General features: G+C 53.4%; 1 protein-coding gene across 2 annotated transcripts; it reads right to left on the bottom strand.

Annotated features, from left to right (window-relative positions):
• Positions 1-1857: 1857 nt before the first annotated feature.
• LOC308520790 (ubiquitin D-like) lies at positions 1858-4419 on the bottom strand. Of its 2 annotated transcripts, none has more exons than XM_081093518.1 (2): positions 4264-4419; positions 1858-2863 (listed from the first exon to the last, which is right to left on the bottom strand). In XM_081093518.1, the coding sequence occupies exons 1-2, from the start codon at positions 4288-4290 to the stop codon at positions 2393-2395; spliced, it is 498 nt and encodes a 165-aa protein (XP_080949644.1). In that variant the 5' UTR covers positions 4291-4419; the 3' UTR covers positions 1858-2392. The 2 variants fall into 2 exon arrangements, with proteins under 2 accessions (XP_080949644.1, XP_080949645.1); XM_081093519.1 differs by lacking the exon at positions 4264-4419 and adding an exon at positions 3124-3321.
• Between the last annotated feature and the right edge of the window lie 13324 nt (positions 4420-17743).

The following is a 17743-nucleotide window of genomic DNA, read 5'->3' on the forward strand; positions in this document are numbered from 1 at the left end:
ACCTCGGAAGGGGGCCGGCTTCTCTGGCGTCTGCAGCGTCGCCCACGAGGGAGACCCGGTGCCCCTCTGAGTCCCTCAGGAGTGGGAGTAAACGCCCTAGAGGACAGGATGGGCCTCTGAGCGGGGATCTTTCTCCCACCCCATCGCACCTGCCATGCTTGCGCCCGGATCACCTACGCCCAGAGAGCTCCCTGGGGACCCAGGCACCAGGGACTAGCACTCCGGTGTTCTCTGGGATCTTCCGCAGGAAAGCGGTGGACAGGTGTGGGTTCCCAGCGGAAGACCGTGTCTGCCTCTTCTACAGCTCGGCCATCTACACCTCCCTGCAGCCCACACACAGCTACAGCCAGAGGCACGGCAAGCGCGTTTCACTTTTCTACAACATAATCTCACCGGCCCTCGACCTACTCACCTGCAACCTGAGGAACAGGGAGTGACAGGGCAGCGAGGGGGCCGTCGGGAAGTCAGTCTGTGGACAGGGCAGGTTGGGCAGTGAGGAGCGGGGTAGGCAGGAGCCTGTGAGCCCAAGGGCCAAGCCTGGGAATGCCCATTGGCAGGTTAGTCAGTTTAGCCTTGAGGCTCTTCATTTCTGTGTGAGAATCTGCAAGAGTTCGCCCTCGGAGTCCAAGGCTAATAGGGAGACCCTTCCCCATTGGGAAGTGCTCATGTGCTTCAGGGAAAACCCCTGCATCCTCTGCAAATAGAGGCCTGGAGGTTGGAAATGGCCCTCGGGGTTCCTCCCAGGCTGAGCAGGAGAGGAAGCATGATTTGGGGAAGACCTTCCGCATGCTCAGCAGGTACTGTGACCTCCCCCATGGTGGTGAGATGAGGCCCGCGATGCTTAGCTTGGCTCTCTCCCAGTCTGGCGGAAGATGCCACGGAACACTCCCTGGCATCGGGAGTCTGCCATCGGGAGTCTTCCAAATGGACGAGGGAATCCTAGCCTCTACCTTGAAGCACACCCCATCCCGAAGAAGGAGCCAGGGCCTCTCACACAGGGAACCAGTTCCATCCAACGCCGCCTGGCCAGGTGACCAGTGCCCACCACAGAGCGCCTGCCCCATCAGTTTAATGAGAAACGCCCACCAGTCTGGTTTGTGCTGGGTGGGGTTACGTTGGGAAACTCTTCTTCAAGGAGGTGGTTCTTGAGCAAGTTTTAAAGATAAGAAGGAACCAGAGTAGTGGATAAGTAGGTGGACATGGCTCAGGTGGTGAGAAAAACATACGTGTGACCAGTAAAGTAACATGAGAGAGGGACAGTAAGATAGAGGATTGAATGAAGGGTGTAAGATGGAGAAAGGGATATGAGATTCCAAGAGAGAACCTGGTGGCGAAGGAAGCAGAAAGGAAAAAGTTCTATCAGCCAGAAGCTGGGCAGAGTGTGGGTGTCAATCCGGGGACCAGCCCCTAGACCAGTGATGGCGAACCTATGACACGCGTGTCAGAGGTGACACGTGAACTCATTTTTTTGGTTGATTTTTCTTTGTTAAATGGCATTTAAATATATAAAATAAATATCAAAAATATAAGTCTTTGTTTTACTATGGTTGCAAAGATCAAAAAATTTCCATATGAGACACGGCACCAGAGTTAAGTTAGGGTTTTTCAAAATGCTGCCACGCCGAGCTCAAAAGGTTCGCCATCACTGCCCTAGACCCTTTACCCAAACTGACACCCCACCGCCAGAGACACGAGCTTTCTAGTCCCCAGCGAAAACATGCCTCCATGTCCGCCTGAATCCCAGAAGTAAGAGCCGTGTGACTGGGTATGGGGCAGAGGGAGCAGGAGGGGCATGGCGCCAGGGTTCATTTGATACCGAACAGCTTTGAATGAAGAGAGGAGAAGCAGTTTAATCGAATTTCTAAATTCTTTATTAATTAAACTGTGATCACGTCAGAGTAATTAATTCACTTCATAAGAAATCATTTCATTGTTCCCTACAAGCAGAAATTCAATGTGGTTCAACAGTCACCTAGTGATATGATAGATAGCGCACTGGCTTACACATGGATGAAAACACAGAAATTAGAACATTGATCCCAGCCTAGAACTGACTATGTTGTTAGATAGGAAAGGAGATGGGGGGTTGTCTATAAATCAGGGAGAGCCACACAGGGTCACACTCACGCTGGCTTTGAATGCTCCCTCATGAGCCTTCACAGTGTTGCCTTGTGCCCTCAGTTGCACACAATCCTGCCACTTAACTACGCGAGAACCAAAGCGTCATGGAGTTAAAAAGCGTTCTGCAGCCTACCACCCCCCTCCAAATCTCCTCTTCCTCCTCATCTGTTTCTCACTAACTGGGAGAAGTCATCAGCGATGTGGTTGGTGAGTAAGAGCTAAGAGGAAATAAGCTCTCTTTTGCTCCTACTATCATCTCTCCCCAGGATGGTCACCCCCCGATGCAGTGGGGTGTCAAGAAGAGTGAGGTGCCCCTCCTGATGCCATAACGTGCCATGGTCTTCCCATCTTCCAGCCTCTTTCCATTGCAAGTCACAATCTGCTTCTCGGGGGGCACTGCGGTCTTGGTCTCGATCATCTCTTTCACCTGGGCCACTGAGCTGGACCTTCGCACCTGGAGGAGGTGCCTCTGCCCCTCGTCACCCGGCTCCACCAGAACTAAGGGCAGCTCCTCGTCACTGGGCTTCACCACCCGCAGGGTGAGGTGGATGGTCGTCTCGTGGTCGATGCCATAAGATGACAGCGTTCTGTGCGGCTTCAGCGGCTTTGAGCCCAGCAGAAGGACCTGGTCCTGCACGGGAACGTGGGTCTTAGACCGGACGTGTTCGCCGATCTTCTTCACTCTGTCCTCCAGGTTGGCAGTGAAGGTCATTGAGCCCCACTCCTCAGAGTGCACATTCACCTGGTCAAGGAAGCCAAGAGACAGTTGCCAGGAGTACCTGCCCTGTGTCCCGCTCCTCCCCCTCCCCAGTGTCTTCGGCCCGTCACTGCTGTTAGGTCCTCCGGCTCCTTCATCACAAGTGGTGTCCTTCCCTGCCTCGAAACGTCTCTTTTGGAATCCCCAGGTTATAACACAAAGACAAACATCAGTTTTATTTCTTATAATAATCACACCTCTTATCCATCCCCAAACTGTCATTAACAATCTCCCACCATACATACCTGCTTCCTATCCAGATAAAGTGTGTCAAATGTCAAGAACTAAATACAGCCCTGGCCAGTGGCTCAGCTGGTTGGAGCATCGTCCCGCACACCAGCAGGCCACAGGTTCCATCCCGGTCAGGCCACAGATGGGAGGCCACCGACCAACGTTTGTCTCTCACACTGGTGTTTCTCTCTCATCAATTTTTGAAGATTATCCTCGGGTGAAGATTAAAGAAAAAAACTAAATACAAGTACAAAGCACCCAAAGGCGTACACCAGACTCTAAAAACAACTTCCAAATGGAAATTCCAAGATTTGGCAGCGTCGTCATCGGGCGCCCACGGGCCTGCCCCGCTTGAGTGCTGTAGGAGGAACCCTGGGGAAGACACAGCCTCTGTGCTGTGGCTTTCTTTTGGAGGCCTTGTTGCTTTATAGTAATAACACATATTACAGCAACACTACATTCGACGCTATTTGTTCGTCGGCGTTTCCTGTGTTTCTCTAGCTACCTGTTGTAGAATATGATCTCTTCCTGTGATTAACACAGGGCCTCACTCACAGAGGGCAGGGCTCTCTACCTGACGTGAGCCCTGTGCTGTGGCTTGAGAGCCTGGTAGCCCTCCCTCATGCTCTGTCCAAAGGAAACATCTTGCCGACTGAGACTCCCGGGGCTCTCTCCCTGCCCCGCTGAGCGAGCGCTGCCCTCGCTGGACCCTCCGGGGCCTCGCCGGAGGGAGCGCGTTCCCACAGAAGGAAGGCAGCAGGTCGCTCACAGCTGAGGGGACGTGAGTTTCTGGACCTCTCTTTTGGGAAGAGAAGGAAACAGGTTTGAGAGCCCTGGGCCCCTAAACAGGATAAGGGAAAGGGCTCGGGCAATATCTCCATCGTTTTCAATGTTGCCAGTCCCATGGGCACAAAGCCCAATGCCACCTCTCACCATGAATCCCTAACCGTGGCCAGCCCAAGGCCTGACACAGAAGGAACTCGGGAGCCAAATGATCAGCTTTTCTTCCCAGAACCTCCCTTCACACCCTCCTTAGAGACGCCTTCCAGCCACCCCTCTCTGAGCACTGCCCTCACCCATTCCTGAGACCCCCATCTCTTGGAGGTGCCTTCCCTCTCCCCGCCCCCCGTCCCCTTTATCAAGGCCCAACTCACACAGAGGCAGGCAGCAGGGGCAGCCATCGCTGCAGCCGAGGGAGCAGCAGAAACAGCCTGAGAGCAGGAGCCGCGCCAGCACCCAGCGTCCACGCAGAGAGCAGGGCAGGAGATCCCCCGGGTGCCTGCTCTCCGTGCCCTTTATTGTGGGCCTCTGGCTCTCTTTCACTTTTGCTGCAGAGTCCACACCCAGAGAGCACTTCCTGACCACGCACCTCCGCAGCCAGCCCACTGCCTCCTTCTTCCAGACCTGGGAGGGGCCTCTCTGCTGAGAATCTCTCCTGATTGACAACACCCCCCCCCACCCCCCCACAGTCCTGACTTATGACTGTCCAGTCTGTAGCCCTGGGCCCTCAATGGCTATAGCCCTTGAACACTTGGTGGTCTGTGGGGAAGCACGGGACTCGGTTAGAAGGTCTGTAAGGAGGATTCTCCGAAAGGTCGGGGAGCCTCTAGGGGGACCTTGCCGAAGGCAGCAGCCCCTGCCTTGACTTTTCAAAACAAGCCCGAGCCCCCGGGTGTTTTGCTGGAATCTGTATGCTGAGTCTTTAGACCCGACCTTAGAGACGCATGTGCCTTCTCAAGGATGCTTGCCCTGCTGATTGTATCTAATAGTTAGTTTTACTTCAAGCTGTTGTGACAATAAAAGCCTGAGGAGGCAGGAGAACGAGGCTGCTTGGTGCCTCCTGCCAAGCAGTCCCTTCGCCTCTCTTTCATAGAAACATGTGTCAGAGTCATCATTCATCCGACGCTCAGGGTCTGCTGGTCAGTCCCGGCAGTGGTCCTCTCCTGCTGCTTTAGGAGCCCCATCAGCTAGGCCCTTTCTGGGAGCAGGGCCCCAGGAGCAGCCTGTCCTCCCTCCAGGCTGGAGGCGCGAGGCGGGAGGCGGGAGGCGGGAGGCCTGCCCCAAGACAGAGGAGACATGGCCCTGGCTCAGTCCTGGGTGCCGCCTGCTACATTACCGTGGGCAGATCTGTTCGCCGCCTTAGAGGCTGGTTTTCTGGCCCATAAAATGAGATGACTGGAGGGAACTCCCAGGTGTCTGCCAGCCTCAGACGACATGTGTATAAAATGTCCTTTCTGCGGCTCCCCAATCCTCCCCGATCCTGTGCCAGAACCTGCGAACCGGATCCTCGACTTGAGAGCAAGCCACAGCCAGCAGTGGAATGCTGACCCGGCTCCCACACGCGGAAGCAGGCCCGCACCCCTCTGAGGGCCGGGGCCTCCACTCCCCCCACCCGCTCCCCACTGCCCTGACCCCAGCGACACCTAAGCATGCGCTGGCTCCCTGGCTCTGCCTCCCTGCCGGGAGCTCACCCAACCACTCCCACCCTCCTCCATGCCCCAGGAGTCACTCCCGTCCCACACTCTCAGGGCGCTGCCACCGAACCCACCTGAAAAGGGCACGGCATCGGGCTCCAGATGTTCCCAAGGAAGTCGGCTGTACAAGGCCAGGTTATCCTTTGTGTCTGCTGTGCTTCCCGCCGCCTTGGACTGCGACTTCATTTCCTGGTAGATCTCAAACCATCTCACTTTATTTCAGGGCTTTTGCCTCGGGAGAGCTGGGACCGGCGGAAGTGCCCACACAGGGCGACGGGGCCCAGGGGCTCCTGCCAACATCCCCCAAAGCGGAACACAGACCGCGTTCTTCCACTGAAGCTCTTGTTGCTCAGCTAACAAAACTGGGAGGACGGACTATGATCGACATGCATTTTGTGGGGTTGGGCACATTCCTTTAAACACACAGGCCCGGTCGGAGGGGGGCCTCGGTGGGAACGCGCTTCCCGCTCTTCTGCGTGCAGAGGCCTCTCCGGGTCCCATGGCTCCGGGTGGAGCGACCGATGCTGTGGCCTCTGGGTCCGCACAGCAGGGCGGGCTGCTCTCCACCCCGTGTGCACTAGGCCCTGGGTTTGCTGAAGCGTCACCCGCCCTCCCGCGGGCAGGCAGAGAGTCTGAGGGCAGCTGCCAGGGACAGAGAACAGAGGCAGAGGCAGGGGCAGGGGCAGAGGCAGGGGCACGGGCAAGGGCAGGGGCAGGGGCACGGGCACGGGCAGGGGCAGGGGCAGGGGCAGGGGCAGGGGCAGGGGCAGAGGCAGGGGCAGGGGCAGAGGCAGGGGCAGGGGCAGGGGCAGGGGCAGGTTCAGGGGCAGAGGCAGGGGCAGGGGCAGGGGCAGGGGCAGAGGCAGGGGCAGAGGCAGGGGCAGGGCCTGCGGGCAGGTTCAGGGGCAGAGGCAGGGGCAGGGCCTGCAGGCAGAGGCAGGGGCAGAGGCAGGGGCAGGGCCTGCAGGCAGGGGCAGGGGCAGAGGCAGGGGCAGAGGCAGGGGCAGGGCCTGCGGGCAGGGGCAGGGGCAGGGGCAGGGGCAGGGGCAGGGCCTGCAGGCAGGGCCTGTGGGCAGGGGCAGGGGCAGGGCCAATGCCAGGGAAGCGCAGTCCCGCTTCCCACTTGTCCGCACCCACTGCCATCTCAGATCCTCAGCCACTTCTGGGAAAGGAAGGTGGAGAGAAAGTGGTCAAGGCTGCTTAACAGCAAACCGCCCTCTTCTCCTTCCCTTTCCTTCTTCACCATTCTCGCCTCTGCAGCCACACCATCTTGGCGCCAATGCCTTCCTTCTCAGGGGACGCGAGGCCCTCAGCCAGAAGCCGCAGGAGGCCTGGGCTGACGCTCCGGGAAGGGCGTCTGCCCGCTGAGGCCTTCGGCCCTGCAGTCCCAGCCTAGGTGGAGCTGCAGTCCGGGTGTGAGCTGCGGTCCGGGTGTGAGCTGCTTGCACACAGGGGTCCCTGCTCCCTGCAAACCCTGCACACGGGCGCCCCCTGCCTCAGGTTACCCAGTGCACCTTTCCCCAACACTGCCCACACCTGAGAGTGTCAGAATGGGCGTCGCAGGCAGCACCTCCTCCAGGGAGCCTTCCCCAACGCCCTGGTCCTGCTCCCCTGTTCCCCTCTGCGGGCTCCGTGCACATTTATGCAGAGGCAGGACCATCCGCTGCTCCTCCTGGGCCCACGGCGCAGAGCAGGCCTTTTGAGGGTCTTGACTATGTCTCTTTTTACTGGTATCTTTATTTACTGAATGAGTGAATGACTAAGTTATGAATAAAAGTGGAAAATATCCACTGAGTATTATATTTCGGGAATTGCACAAGATACTTTTAAATGGTACCTCACTAACCATTTCTCGTACTCTAATGAGGGAAATATTAGTATTCTTATCGGTGAGCAAGGAGCTAACTCACCCACAGACCTATTCTAGTAGCTGGTAAGCCAGGGTTTCAAAGCAAATGTCTGTTTCCGCAGGCCTTGTCCTCTTGCTACATACATTGTGCTTCAGTGGAAAGAAAAGGGGTGCACGCATATGAAGGCCTTGTTTCCACGGGAAAGGTGCACGGGAACAGGCAGGCAAAGGAAAGCCGGGGTGCAAGGGGCCTTGGAAGGAGTGAGAGCAAGGGGAGTTGGGGGGTCTGTGTGTTCGCAGGAGTGTCCCTGGGTGGCACACCCTGCAGGGCCACCCCACACTTCCCTGCTCGGCAGAGGTGAGCAAAGAGGCTGTGAGGGCAGGAGGCAGGGCCTGGAGGAAGGCCACCGCCTCCCACAAAAGTCCTGAGAACCACTCTCCCAGGACGGAGTGCTCCAGGGCTCCGTGAGGCAGCTCCACAGGGCGGGGCGGGCGATGCAGGAACTCCCCTGGAGCTGGGGATTTCCACCACAGAGTCAGGTCTAGGCACCCGAAAGCAAAACTAAGTCGGGGGATGCCCTACCCAGGAAGCATCTGGATTCCGAGAAGCAGTGGCCCTTCAAGTAACAAAAATAACAGCCCTGGACTCTGACCTCTGCCCTTTCCCTCTGCCTGTCCTCTGTGAACATCCCTCCCAGCCCAGAGCCAGGGCAAGGGCTACCCCAGGTCCTGTGCCCTCTGCTCCCCACAGCCAGGCTCTCTCCTGGGGGCCTCACCTCCTCCTGGCTTCTTTTTATTTTATTTTTTTAATTTTTTTTAATTAAATCTTTATTGTTCAGATTATTACATTTGTTCCTCTTTTTTCCCCCCATAACTCCCCTCCTCCCAGTTCCCGCCCCACCCTCCGCCCTCACTCCCCACCCACTGTCCTCATCCATAGGTGCACGATTTTTGTCCAGTCTCTTCCCGCATCTCCCACACCCCTTTCCCCCCAAGAATAGTCAGTCCATTCCCTTTCTATGTCCCTGATTCTATTATGATCACCAGATTATTTATTCACTTGATTCTTAGATTCACTTGTTGATAGATGCATGTTTGTTGTTCATAATTTGTATCTTTACCTTTTTCTTCTTCTTCCTCTTCTTAAAGGATACCTTTCAGCATTTCATATAATCCTGGTTTGGTGGTGATGAACTCCTTTAGCTTTTCCTTATCTGTGAAGCTCTTTATCTGACCTTGAATTCTGAATGATAGCTTTGCTGGATAAAGTAATCTTGGTTGTAGGTTCTTGGTATTCATCACTTTGAATATTTCTTGCCATTCCCTTCTGGCCTGCAAAGTTTCTGTTGAGAAATCAGCTGACAGTCGTATGGGTATTCCCTTGTAGGTAACTGAGTTTCTTTCTCTTGTTGCTTTTAAGATTCTCTCTTTGTCTTTTGCTCTTGGCATTTTAATGATGATGTGTCTTGGTGTGGTCCTCTTTGGATTCCTTTTGTTTGGGGTTCTCTGCGCTTCCTGGACCTGTAAGTCTATTTCTTTCACCAGGTGGGGGAAGTTTTCTGTCATTATTTCTTCAAATAGGTTTTCAATATCTTGCTCTCTCTCATCTTCTGGTACCCCTATAATTCTGATGTTGGTACGCTTGAAGCTGTCCCAGAGGCTCCTTACACTATCTTCGTATTTTCGGATTCTTTTTTCATTTTGCTTTTCTGGTTGGGTGTTTTTTGCTTCTTCGCATTTCAAATCTTTGCCTTGATTCTTGCGCTCCTCTGGTCTGCTGTTGGGAGTCTGTATAGTATTCGTTATTTCAGTCCGTGTATGCTTAATTTCTAGTTGGTTCTTTATCATAACATCGAGGGTCTCATTACATTTCTTGAGGATCTCACTACATTTATCGGCGGCTTCTAGACAGTTCTTAAGAGACCTTAAAAGTGTGGTTCTGAACTCAATATCCTCCATTGACAGTTCTGTCCTGTTTCTTTGTCTCCGCATTTTTTATGCTTTCTTGGTGCACCCCCTAGTGGTCTTTGTGTGCACTCTTGTTGTAGTTAAGCCTTGATTGTTGTTGGCAATACCGGGGGGTGATTTGACCTCCAGGCTAACTGGATATGAGAGTCTGCTCCCTCCTGGCTTCTTACCACACATTCCACCTTGCCTGTCTGTGTCACAGTAGATCGCTTCACAAGCAGAAAGATGTCTTTTGATTTGCCCCTCTAACAGACTCAGAAAACCAGCCGAGGTCAAACACTGTGCTGTGAACAGCCTGCCAGGCTGTAGAACAAAGGCCAGCCATCTGCACACCTCTCCACCTGGCCCTGGCTGGTGGGGCAGCATGGGGCTGCTCGCTGCCCCTGCCGAGCCCTCCCCGGGCCAGCAGCCCTTTCCCATCACTTTACCAACAGCCATGAAAGACTTTGTAAAACTACTTTGAGATCTAGAATATTGGTTCAGAAAGGCACACCAATTTCAATCAAAATGCTACTGTGAATTCTCATTTATTGATGGTTGTTGGGGGGTGGGGGGGAGACTTGTCCACTCTCAGAGCACAATTTTGCAGGACCAATCAAAATTAAAAACAGATATGCCACACTAAAACAACCCAAACGCCTTTAATTATAGGGAAATACAGCCCTGACCAATTTGGCTCAGTGGATAGAGCATCGGCCTGTGGACTGAAGGGTCCCGGGTTCGATTCCGGTCAAGGGCATGTACCGTGGTTGTGGGCACATCCACAGTAAAAAATCAATAAAATATATTTTTAAAATAATTATAGGGAAATACATAACTAAATTGCAGTATATCACTGCAATTGATACAATAGATGGATTATACCTGCAATAGGGATCACTATGCTAGAAACCTATATCTATATATAAAAACTAAAGCGTCCATTCGTTGACCCTGGACTGGTCGCTATGATGAGCGCTTACCACCAGAGGGTAGAGGCTCAACACAGGAGCTGCCCCCTGGTGGTCAGGCAGCTCCCACAGTGGGAGTGCCGCTCAGCTGACTGGCCTGTCCCAGTGGCCCACCAGCCTGGCAGCAGCCACTCACTCCCTCAGCAGTCCTGCAGGTCCAATCTCCAGAGAAGGAGCCAGGCAGAGGGACCTCTCCCTTCCTCTCTGAAATCAATACAATAAAACAAACAAATAAGCAATCTAACAGAGAGACAGAGATAGAGATAGGCTACTTTGAAATTCAAAGCATGCTAATTTAAAAAAAAAAAATGACAAAGCCCAGTGTAAATGCTGACGTGAGTTACTTGAAGATATTGCGTGGAGAATAAGGCCTTTGGAACCTCTGGCCTCTCATCTTGACATAGTGAGAGTCCACAGTTTAAGAATGGCAACTTAATATTTGGTGAAAGTATTTTATCGAGTGGCATGAATGTATGTTACTTTGTTATACAACTTAGAGATGTATGTGGACTTACTCTGTTAAAAGTAAAGTAATGTAAATAAATAAATAAATAAATGCAATGTTATGGCCTGAAACATAAACGCTCTAAAGGGAAATAAACACTAGCAGAACTGAGCATCAGAGCGTTCAGGACCGTATACGTGTGCGATGAAGCTACTGTCAGATGTACAGCCCTGAGTGTCGTAGGTACACAATCGTGCTCTAGAGTTGACCATTTTGCAGTACCGACCAAAATTAAAAACAGATATGCCACACTAAAACACATATGTTATATATATGTTACATATATTCACTTGAGGTATCAAAGTTTGTGATAAAAATATACTTTTAAAAGTGTTCATGTACATATCCTCTAACTCAGAAATTCCAATTTAGGAATTTATCCTATTAACATATCCATATATGTATAAAATAAGCTAATTATGAAATATTCATGTGCCATTACTTATAATAAAAAATGAAAACAATATATGTCGATAAGGAACTCAATAAATGAACATATATAGAGTGGAATTAACTTTAAAAATCAAGTTGCAAAAGTATATGTATAATATTCTGATATTTAGAAGAAAAGAAAATCTACAGAGATACTGAAATATCTCTGAGAGGAGACATTGCCTCTGGGGAGGGAACTGAACTGCCTACGGAACAAAAGCAGGAGAGATATACTTTTTTACATGCCTTGTCCTATTTTCTTATTTTTTAGTTTTTCACTCTGTGTATAACTTACCCTGCATCTGGCACCCGTCCCAAGGCGGGAGGGAGAGGCGCGGGATGCGATCGGCCCTCCAGGTGGGCGGTGGGACACCTTTACTGGTCTGGGATCCAGACCCATCCTGCCGACATTCACGCTGGTTGTCAGGAGTCACCTGGCAGACACTTTTATATCCTTTCTTCCTTGTGGAGCATCTACAAAGGGGAAGTGGCCCTGGTGCCAAGGCTGACTTCCAGCAGGCTGGCAGTGCTGTCGGATCGTGCCGGTGGCGCCAGGTCCCTCTGCCTGGCTCCTTCTCTGGAGATTGGACCTGCAGGACTGCTGAGGGAGTGAGTGGCTGCTGCCAGGCTGGTGGGCCACTGGGACAGGCCAGTCAGCTGAGTGGCACTCCCACTGTGGGAGCTGCCTGACCACCAGGGGGCAGCTCCTGTGTTGGGCCTCTGCCCTCTGGTGGTCAGTGCACATCATAGCGACCGATTGACTGGTCAACTGGTTGGTCACTTTGGTTTTTATATATAGACTAGTGGCCCGGTGCATGAAATTCGTGCACATTAAAAGGGGATTAATTAGAGGAAATATTTTAATATTGCTATTTGCCCTTTCGCTATAATAGAAGTGTCAAAGATGAAAGAAAATTAGTAAAATGTATATGAAAATCTTCCTCCTGTCAGAGTCTGAGGTGCACCACGGGACACAGAGTCAAGTCCCCACCCACCCATGTGTGCCTCAAAATCGTGCAAGATCCAGACCCAGCCAGTCCCCCCTCATTGGGCTAGATCCAGACCTGGCTGGTCCCACCCCTGTCAAGCCCCACTGGGTGGGGGCACAGCCTCAGGTCCCCTGGCCCGGTGACAGGACAGGCGGTGTGGCCTGAGGTCCACCGTCAAGCCCTGCTCAGTGGGAGGGCGCAGCAGCGGGTCCCTACTGATTGCTCCTTAAGGCTCATTATGGGAACTAGGCCTCAGCCGTGGGTGCAGCCATCTTGGGGTGAAGGGACGGTTAATTTGCATGTTTCTCTCTTATTACATAGGATATAGGTTTCTAGCATAGTGATCCCTATTGCAGGTATAATCCATCTATTGTATCAATTGCAGTGATATACTGCAATTTAGTTATGTATTTCCCTATAATTATTTTAAAAATATATTTTATTGATTTTTTACTGTGGATGTGCCCACAACCACGGTACATGCCCTTGACCGGAATCGAACCCGGGACCCTTCAGTCCACAGGCCGATGCTCTATCCACTGAGCCAAATTGGTCAGGGCTGTATTTCCCTATAATTAAAGGCGTTTGGGTTGTTTTAGTGTGGCATATCTGTTTTTAATTTTGATTGGTCCTGCAAAATTGTGCTCTGAGAGTGGACAAGTCTCCCCCCCACCCCCCAACAACCATCAATAAATGAGAATTCACAGTAGCATTTTGATTGAAATTGGTGTGCCTTTCTGAACCAATATTCTAGATCTCAAAGTAGTTTTACAAAGTCTTTCATGGCTGTTGGTAAAGTGATGGGAAAGGGCTGCTGGCCCGGGGAGGGCTCGGCAGGGGCAGCGAGCAGCCCCATGCTGCCCCACCAGCCAGGGCCAGGTGGAGAGGTGTGCAGATGGCTGGCCTTTGTTCTACAGCCTGGCAGGCTGTTCACAGCACAGTGTTTGACCTCGGCTGGTTTTCTGAGTCTGTTAGAGGGGCAAATCAAAAGACATCTTTCTGCTTGTGAAGCGATCTACTGTGACACAGACAGGCAAGGTGGAATGTGTGGTAAGAAGCCAGGAGGGAGCAGACTCTCATATCCAGTTAGCCTGGAGGTCAAATCACCCCCCGGTATTGCCAACAACAATCAAGGCTTAACTACAACAAGAGTGCACACAAAGACCACTAGGGGGTGCACCAAGAAAGCATAAAAAATGCGGAGACAAAGAAACAGGACAGAACTGTCAATGGAGGATATTGAGTTCAGAACCACACTTTTAAGGTCTCTTAAGAACTGTCTAGAAGCCGCCGATAAATGTAGTGAGATCCTCAAGAAATGTAATGAGACCCTCGATGTTATGATAAAGAACCAACTAGAAATTAAGCATACACGGACTGAAATAACGAATACTATACAGACTCCCAACAGCAGACCAGAGGAGCGCAAGAATCAAGGCAAAGATTTGAAATGCGAAGAAGCAAAAAACACCCAACCAGAAAAGCAAAATGAAAAAAGAATCCGAAAATACGAAGATAGTGTAAGGAGCCTCTGGGACAGCTTCAAGCGTACCAACATCAGAATTATAGGGGTACCAGAAGATGAGAGAGAGCAAGATATTGAAAACCTATTTGAAGAAATAATGACAGAAAACTTCCCCCACCTGGTGAAAGAAATAGACTTACAGGTCCAGGAAGCGCAGAGAACCCCAAACAAAAGGAATCCAAAGAGGACCACACCAAGACACATCATCATTAAAATGCCAAGAGCAAAAGACAAAGAGAGAATCTTAAAAGCAACAAGAGAAAGAAACTCAGTTACCTACAAGGGAATACCCATACGACTGTCAGCTGATTTCTCAACAGAAACTTTGCAGGCCAGAAGGGAATGGCAAGAAATATTCAAAGTGATGAATACCAAGAACCTACAACCAAGATTACTTTATCCAGCAAAGCTATCATTCAGAATTCAAGGTCAGATAAAGAGCTTCACAGATAAGGAAAAGCTAAAGGAGTTCATCACCACCAAACCAGGATTATATGAAATGCTGAAAGGTATCCTTTAAGAAGAGGAAGAAGAAGAAAAAGGTAAAGATACAAATTATGAACAACAAACATGCATCTATCAACAAGTGAATCTAAGAATCAAGTGAATAAATAATCTGGTGATCATAATAGAATCAGGGACATAGAAAGGGAATGGACTGACTATTCTTGGGGGGAAAGGGGTGTGGGAGATGCGGGAAGAGACTGGACAAAAATCGTGCACCTATGGATGAGGACAGTGGGTGGGGAGTGAGGGCGGAGGGTGGGGCGGGAACTGGGAGGAGGGGAGTTATGGGGGGAAAAAAGAGGAACAAATGTAATAATCTGAACAATAAAGATTTAATTAAAAAAAATTAAAAAAATAAAATAAAAAGAAGCCAGGAGGAGGTGAGGCCCCCAGGAGAGAGCCTGGCTGTGGGGAGCAGAGGGCACAGGACCTGGGGTAGCCCTTGCCCTGGCTCTGGGCTGGGAGGGATGTTCACAGAGGACAGGCAGAGGGAAAGGGCAGAGGTCAGAGTCCAGGGCTGTTATTTTTGTTACTTGAAGGGCCACTGCTTCTCGGAATCCAGATGCTTCCTGGGTAGGGCATCCCCCGACTTAGTTTTGCTTTCGGGTGCCTAGACCTGACTCTGTGGTGGAAATCCCCAGCTCCAGGGGAGTTCCTGCATCGCCCGCCCCGCCCTGTGGAGCTGCCTCACGGAGCCCTGGAGCACTCCGTCCTGGGAGAGTGGTTCTCAGGGCTTTTGTGGGAGGCGGTGGCCTTCCTCCAGGCCCTGCCTCCTGCCCTCACAGCCTCTTTGCTCACCTCTGCCGAGCAGGGAAGTGTGGGGTGGCCCTGCAGGGTGTGCCACCCAGGGACACTCCTGCGAACACACAGACCCCCCAACTCCCCTTGCTCTCACTCCTTCCAAGGCCCCTTGCACCCCGGCTTTCCTTTGCCTGCCTGTTCCCGTGCACCTTTCCCGTGGAAACAAGGCCTTCGTATGCGTGCACCCCTTTTCTTTCCACTGAAGCACAATGTATGTAGCAAGAGGACAAGGCCTGCGGAAACAGACATTTGCTTTGAAACCCTGGCTTACCAGCTACTAGAATAGGTCTGTGGGTGAGTTAGCTCCTTGCTCACCGATAAGAATACTAATATTTCCCTCATTAGAGTACGAGAAATGGTTAGTGAGGTACCATTTAAAAGTATCTTGTGCAATTCCCGAAATATAATACTCAGTGGATATTTTCCACTTTTATTCATAACTTAGTCATTCACTCATTCAGTAAATAAAGATACCAGTAAAAAGAGACATAGTCAAGACCCTCAAAAGGCCTGCTCTGCGCCGTGGGCCCAGGAGGAGCAGCGGATGGTCCTGCCTCTGCATAAATGTGCACGGAGCCCGCAGAGGGGAACAGGGGAGCAGGACCAGGGCGTTGGGGAAGGCTCCCTGGAGGAGGTGCTGCCTGCGACGCCCATTCTGACACTCTCAGGTGTGGGCAGTGTTGGGGAAAGGTGCACTGGGTAACCTGAGGCAGGGGGCGCCCGTGTGCAGGGTTTGCAGGGAGCAGGGACCCCTGTGTGCAAGCAGCTCACACCCGGACCGCAGCTCACACCCGGACTGCAGCTCCACCTAGGCTGGGACTGCAGGGCCGAAGGCCTCAGCGGGCAGACGCCCTTCCCGGAGCGTCAGCCCAGGCCTCCTGCGGCTTCTGGCTGAGGGCCTCGCGTCCCCTGAGAAGGAAGGCATTGGCGCCAAGATGGTGTGGCTGCAGAGGCGAGAATGGTGAAGAAGGAAAGGGAAGGAGAAGAGGGCGGTTTGCTGTTAAGCAGCCTTGACCACTTTCTCTCCACCTTCCTTTCCCAGAAGTGGCTGAGGATCTGAGATGGCAGTGGGTGCGGACAAGTGGGAAGCGGGACTGCGCTTCCCTGGCATTGGCCCTGCCCCTGCCCCTGCCCACAGGCCCTGCCTGCAGGCCCTGCCCCTGCCCCTGCCCCTGCCCCTGCCCCTGCCCGCAGGCCCTGCCCCTGCCTCTGCCCCTGCCTCTGCCCCTGCCCCTGCCTGCAGGCCCTGCCCCTGCCTCTGCCCCTGCCTCTGCCTGCAGGCCCTGCCCCTGCCTCTGCCCCTGAACCTGCCCGCAGGCCCTGCCCCTGCCTCTGCCCCTGCCTCTGCCCCTGCCCCTGCCCCTGCCCCTGCCTCTGCCCCTGAACCTGCCCCTGCCCCTGCCCCTGCCCCTGCCTCTGCCCCTGCCCCTGCCTCTGCCCCTGCCCCTGCCCCTGCCCCTGCCCCTGCCCCTGCCCGTGCCCGTGCCCCTGCCCCTGCCCTTGCCCGTGCCCCTGCCTCTGCCCCTGCCCCTGCCTCTGCCTCTGTTCTCTGTCCCTGGCAGCTGCCCTCAGACTCTCTGCCTGCCCGCGGGAGGGCGGGTGACGCTTCAGCAAACCCAGGGCCTAGTGCACACGGGGTGGAGAGCAGCCCGCCCTGCTGTGCGGACCCAGAGGCCACAGCATCGGTCGCTCCACCCGGAGCCATGGGACCCGGAGAGGCCTCTGCACGCAGAAGAGCGGGAAGCGCGTTCCCACCGAGGCCCCCCTCCGACCGGGCCTGTGTGTTTAAAGGAATGTGCCCAACCCCACAAAATGCATGTCGATCATAGTCCGTCCTCCCAGTTTTGTTAGCTGAGCAACAAGAGCTTCAGTGGAAGAACGCGGTCTGTGTTCCGCTTTGGGGGATGTTGGCAGGAGCCCCTGGGCCCCGTCGCCCTGTGTGGGCACTTCCGCCGGTCCCAGCTCTCCCGAGGCAAAAGCCCTGAAATAAAGTGAGATGGTTTGAGATCTACCAGGAAATGAAGTCGCAGTCCAAGGCGGCGGGAAGCACAGCAGACACAAAGGATAACCTGGCCTTGTACAGCCGACTTCCTTGGGAACATCTGGAGCCCGATGCCGTGCCCTTTTCAGGTGGGTTCGGTGGCAGCGCCCTGAGAGTGTGGGACGGGAGTGACTCCTGGGGCATGGAGGAGGGTGGGAGTGGTTGGGTGAGCTCCCGGCAGGGAGGCAGAGCCAGGGAGCCAGCGCATGCTTAGGTGTCGCTGGGGTCAGGGCAGTGGGGAGCGGGTGGGGGGAGTGGAGGCCCCGGCCCTCAGAGGGGTGCGGGCCTGCTTCCGCGTGTGGGAGCCGGGTCAGCATTCCACTGCTGGCTGTGGCTTGCTCTCAAGTCGAGGATCCGGTTCGCAGGTTCTGGCACAGGATCGGGGAGGATTGGGGAGCCGCAGAAAGGACATTTTATACACATGTCGTCTGAGGCTGGCAGACACCTGGGAGTTCCCTCCAGTCATCTCATTTTATGGGCCAGAAAACCAGCCTCTAAGGCGGCGAACAGATCTGCCCACGGTAATGTAGCAGGCGGCACCCAGGACTGAGCCAGGGCCATGTCTCCTCTGTCTTGGGGCAGGCCTCCCGCCT

This window comes from Myotis nattereri (genome assembly GCF_964212035.1).
Source record: "Myotis nattereri genome assembly, chromosome: 6".
NCBI classification, from domain to species: Eukaryota; Metazoa; Chordata; class Mammalia; order Chiroptera; family Vespertilionidae; genus Myotis; species Myotis nattereri.

Excerpts from the sequence above, each read along its gene's own strand:
- LOC308520790 (XM_081093518.1), bottom strand. The coding sequence starts at position 4,290 with ATGGCTGCCCCTGCTGCCTGCCTCTGT. Across the intron at positions 2,864-4,263 it reads CCCCTGCTGCCTGCCTCTGT|GTGAATGTGCACTCTGAGGA; the intron begins GTGAGTTGGGCC and ends TTCCTTGACCAG.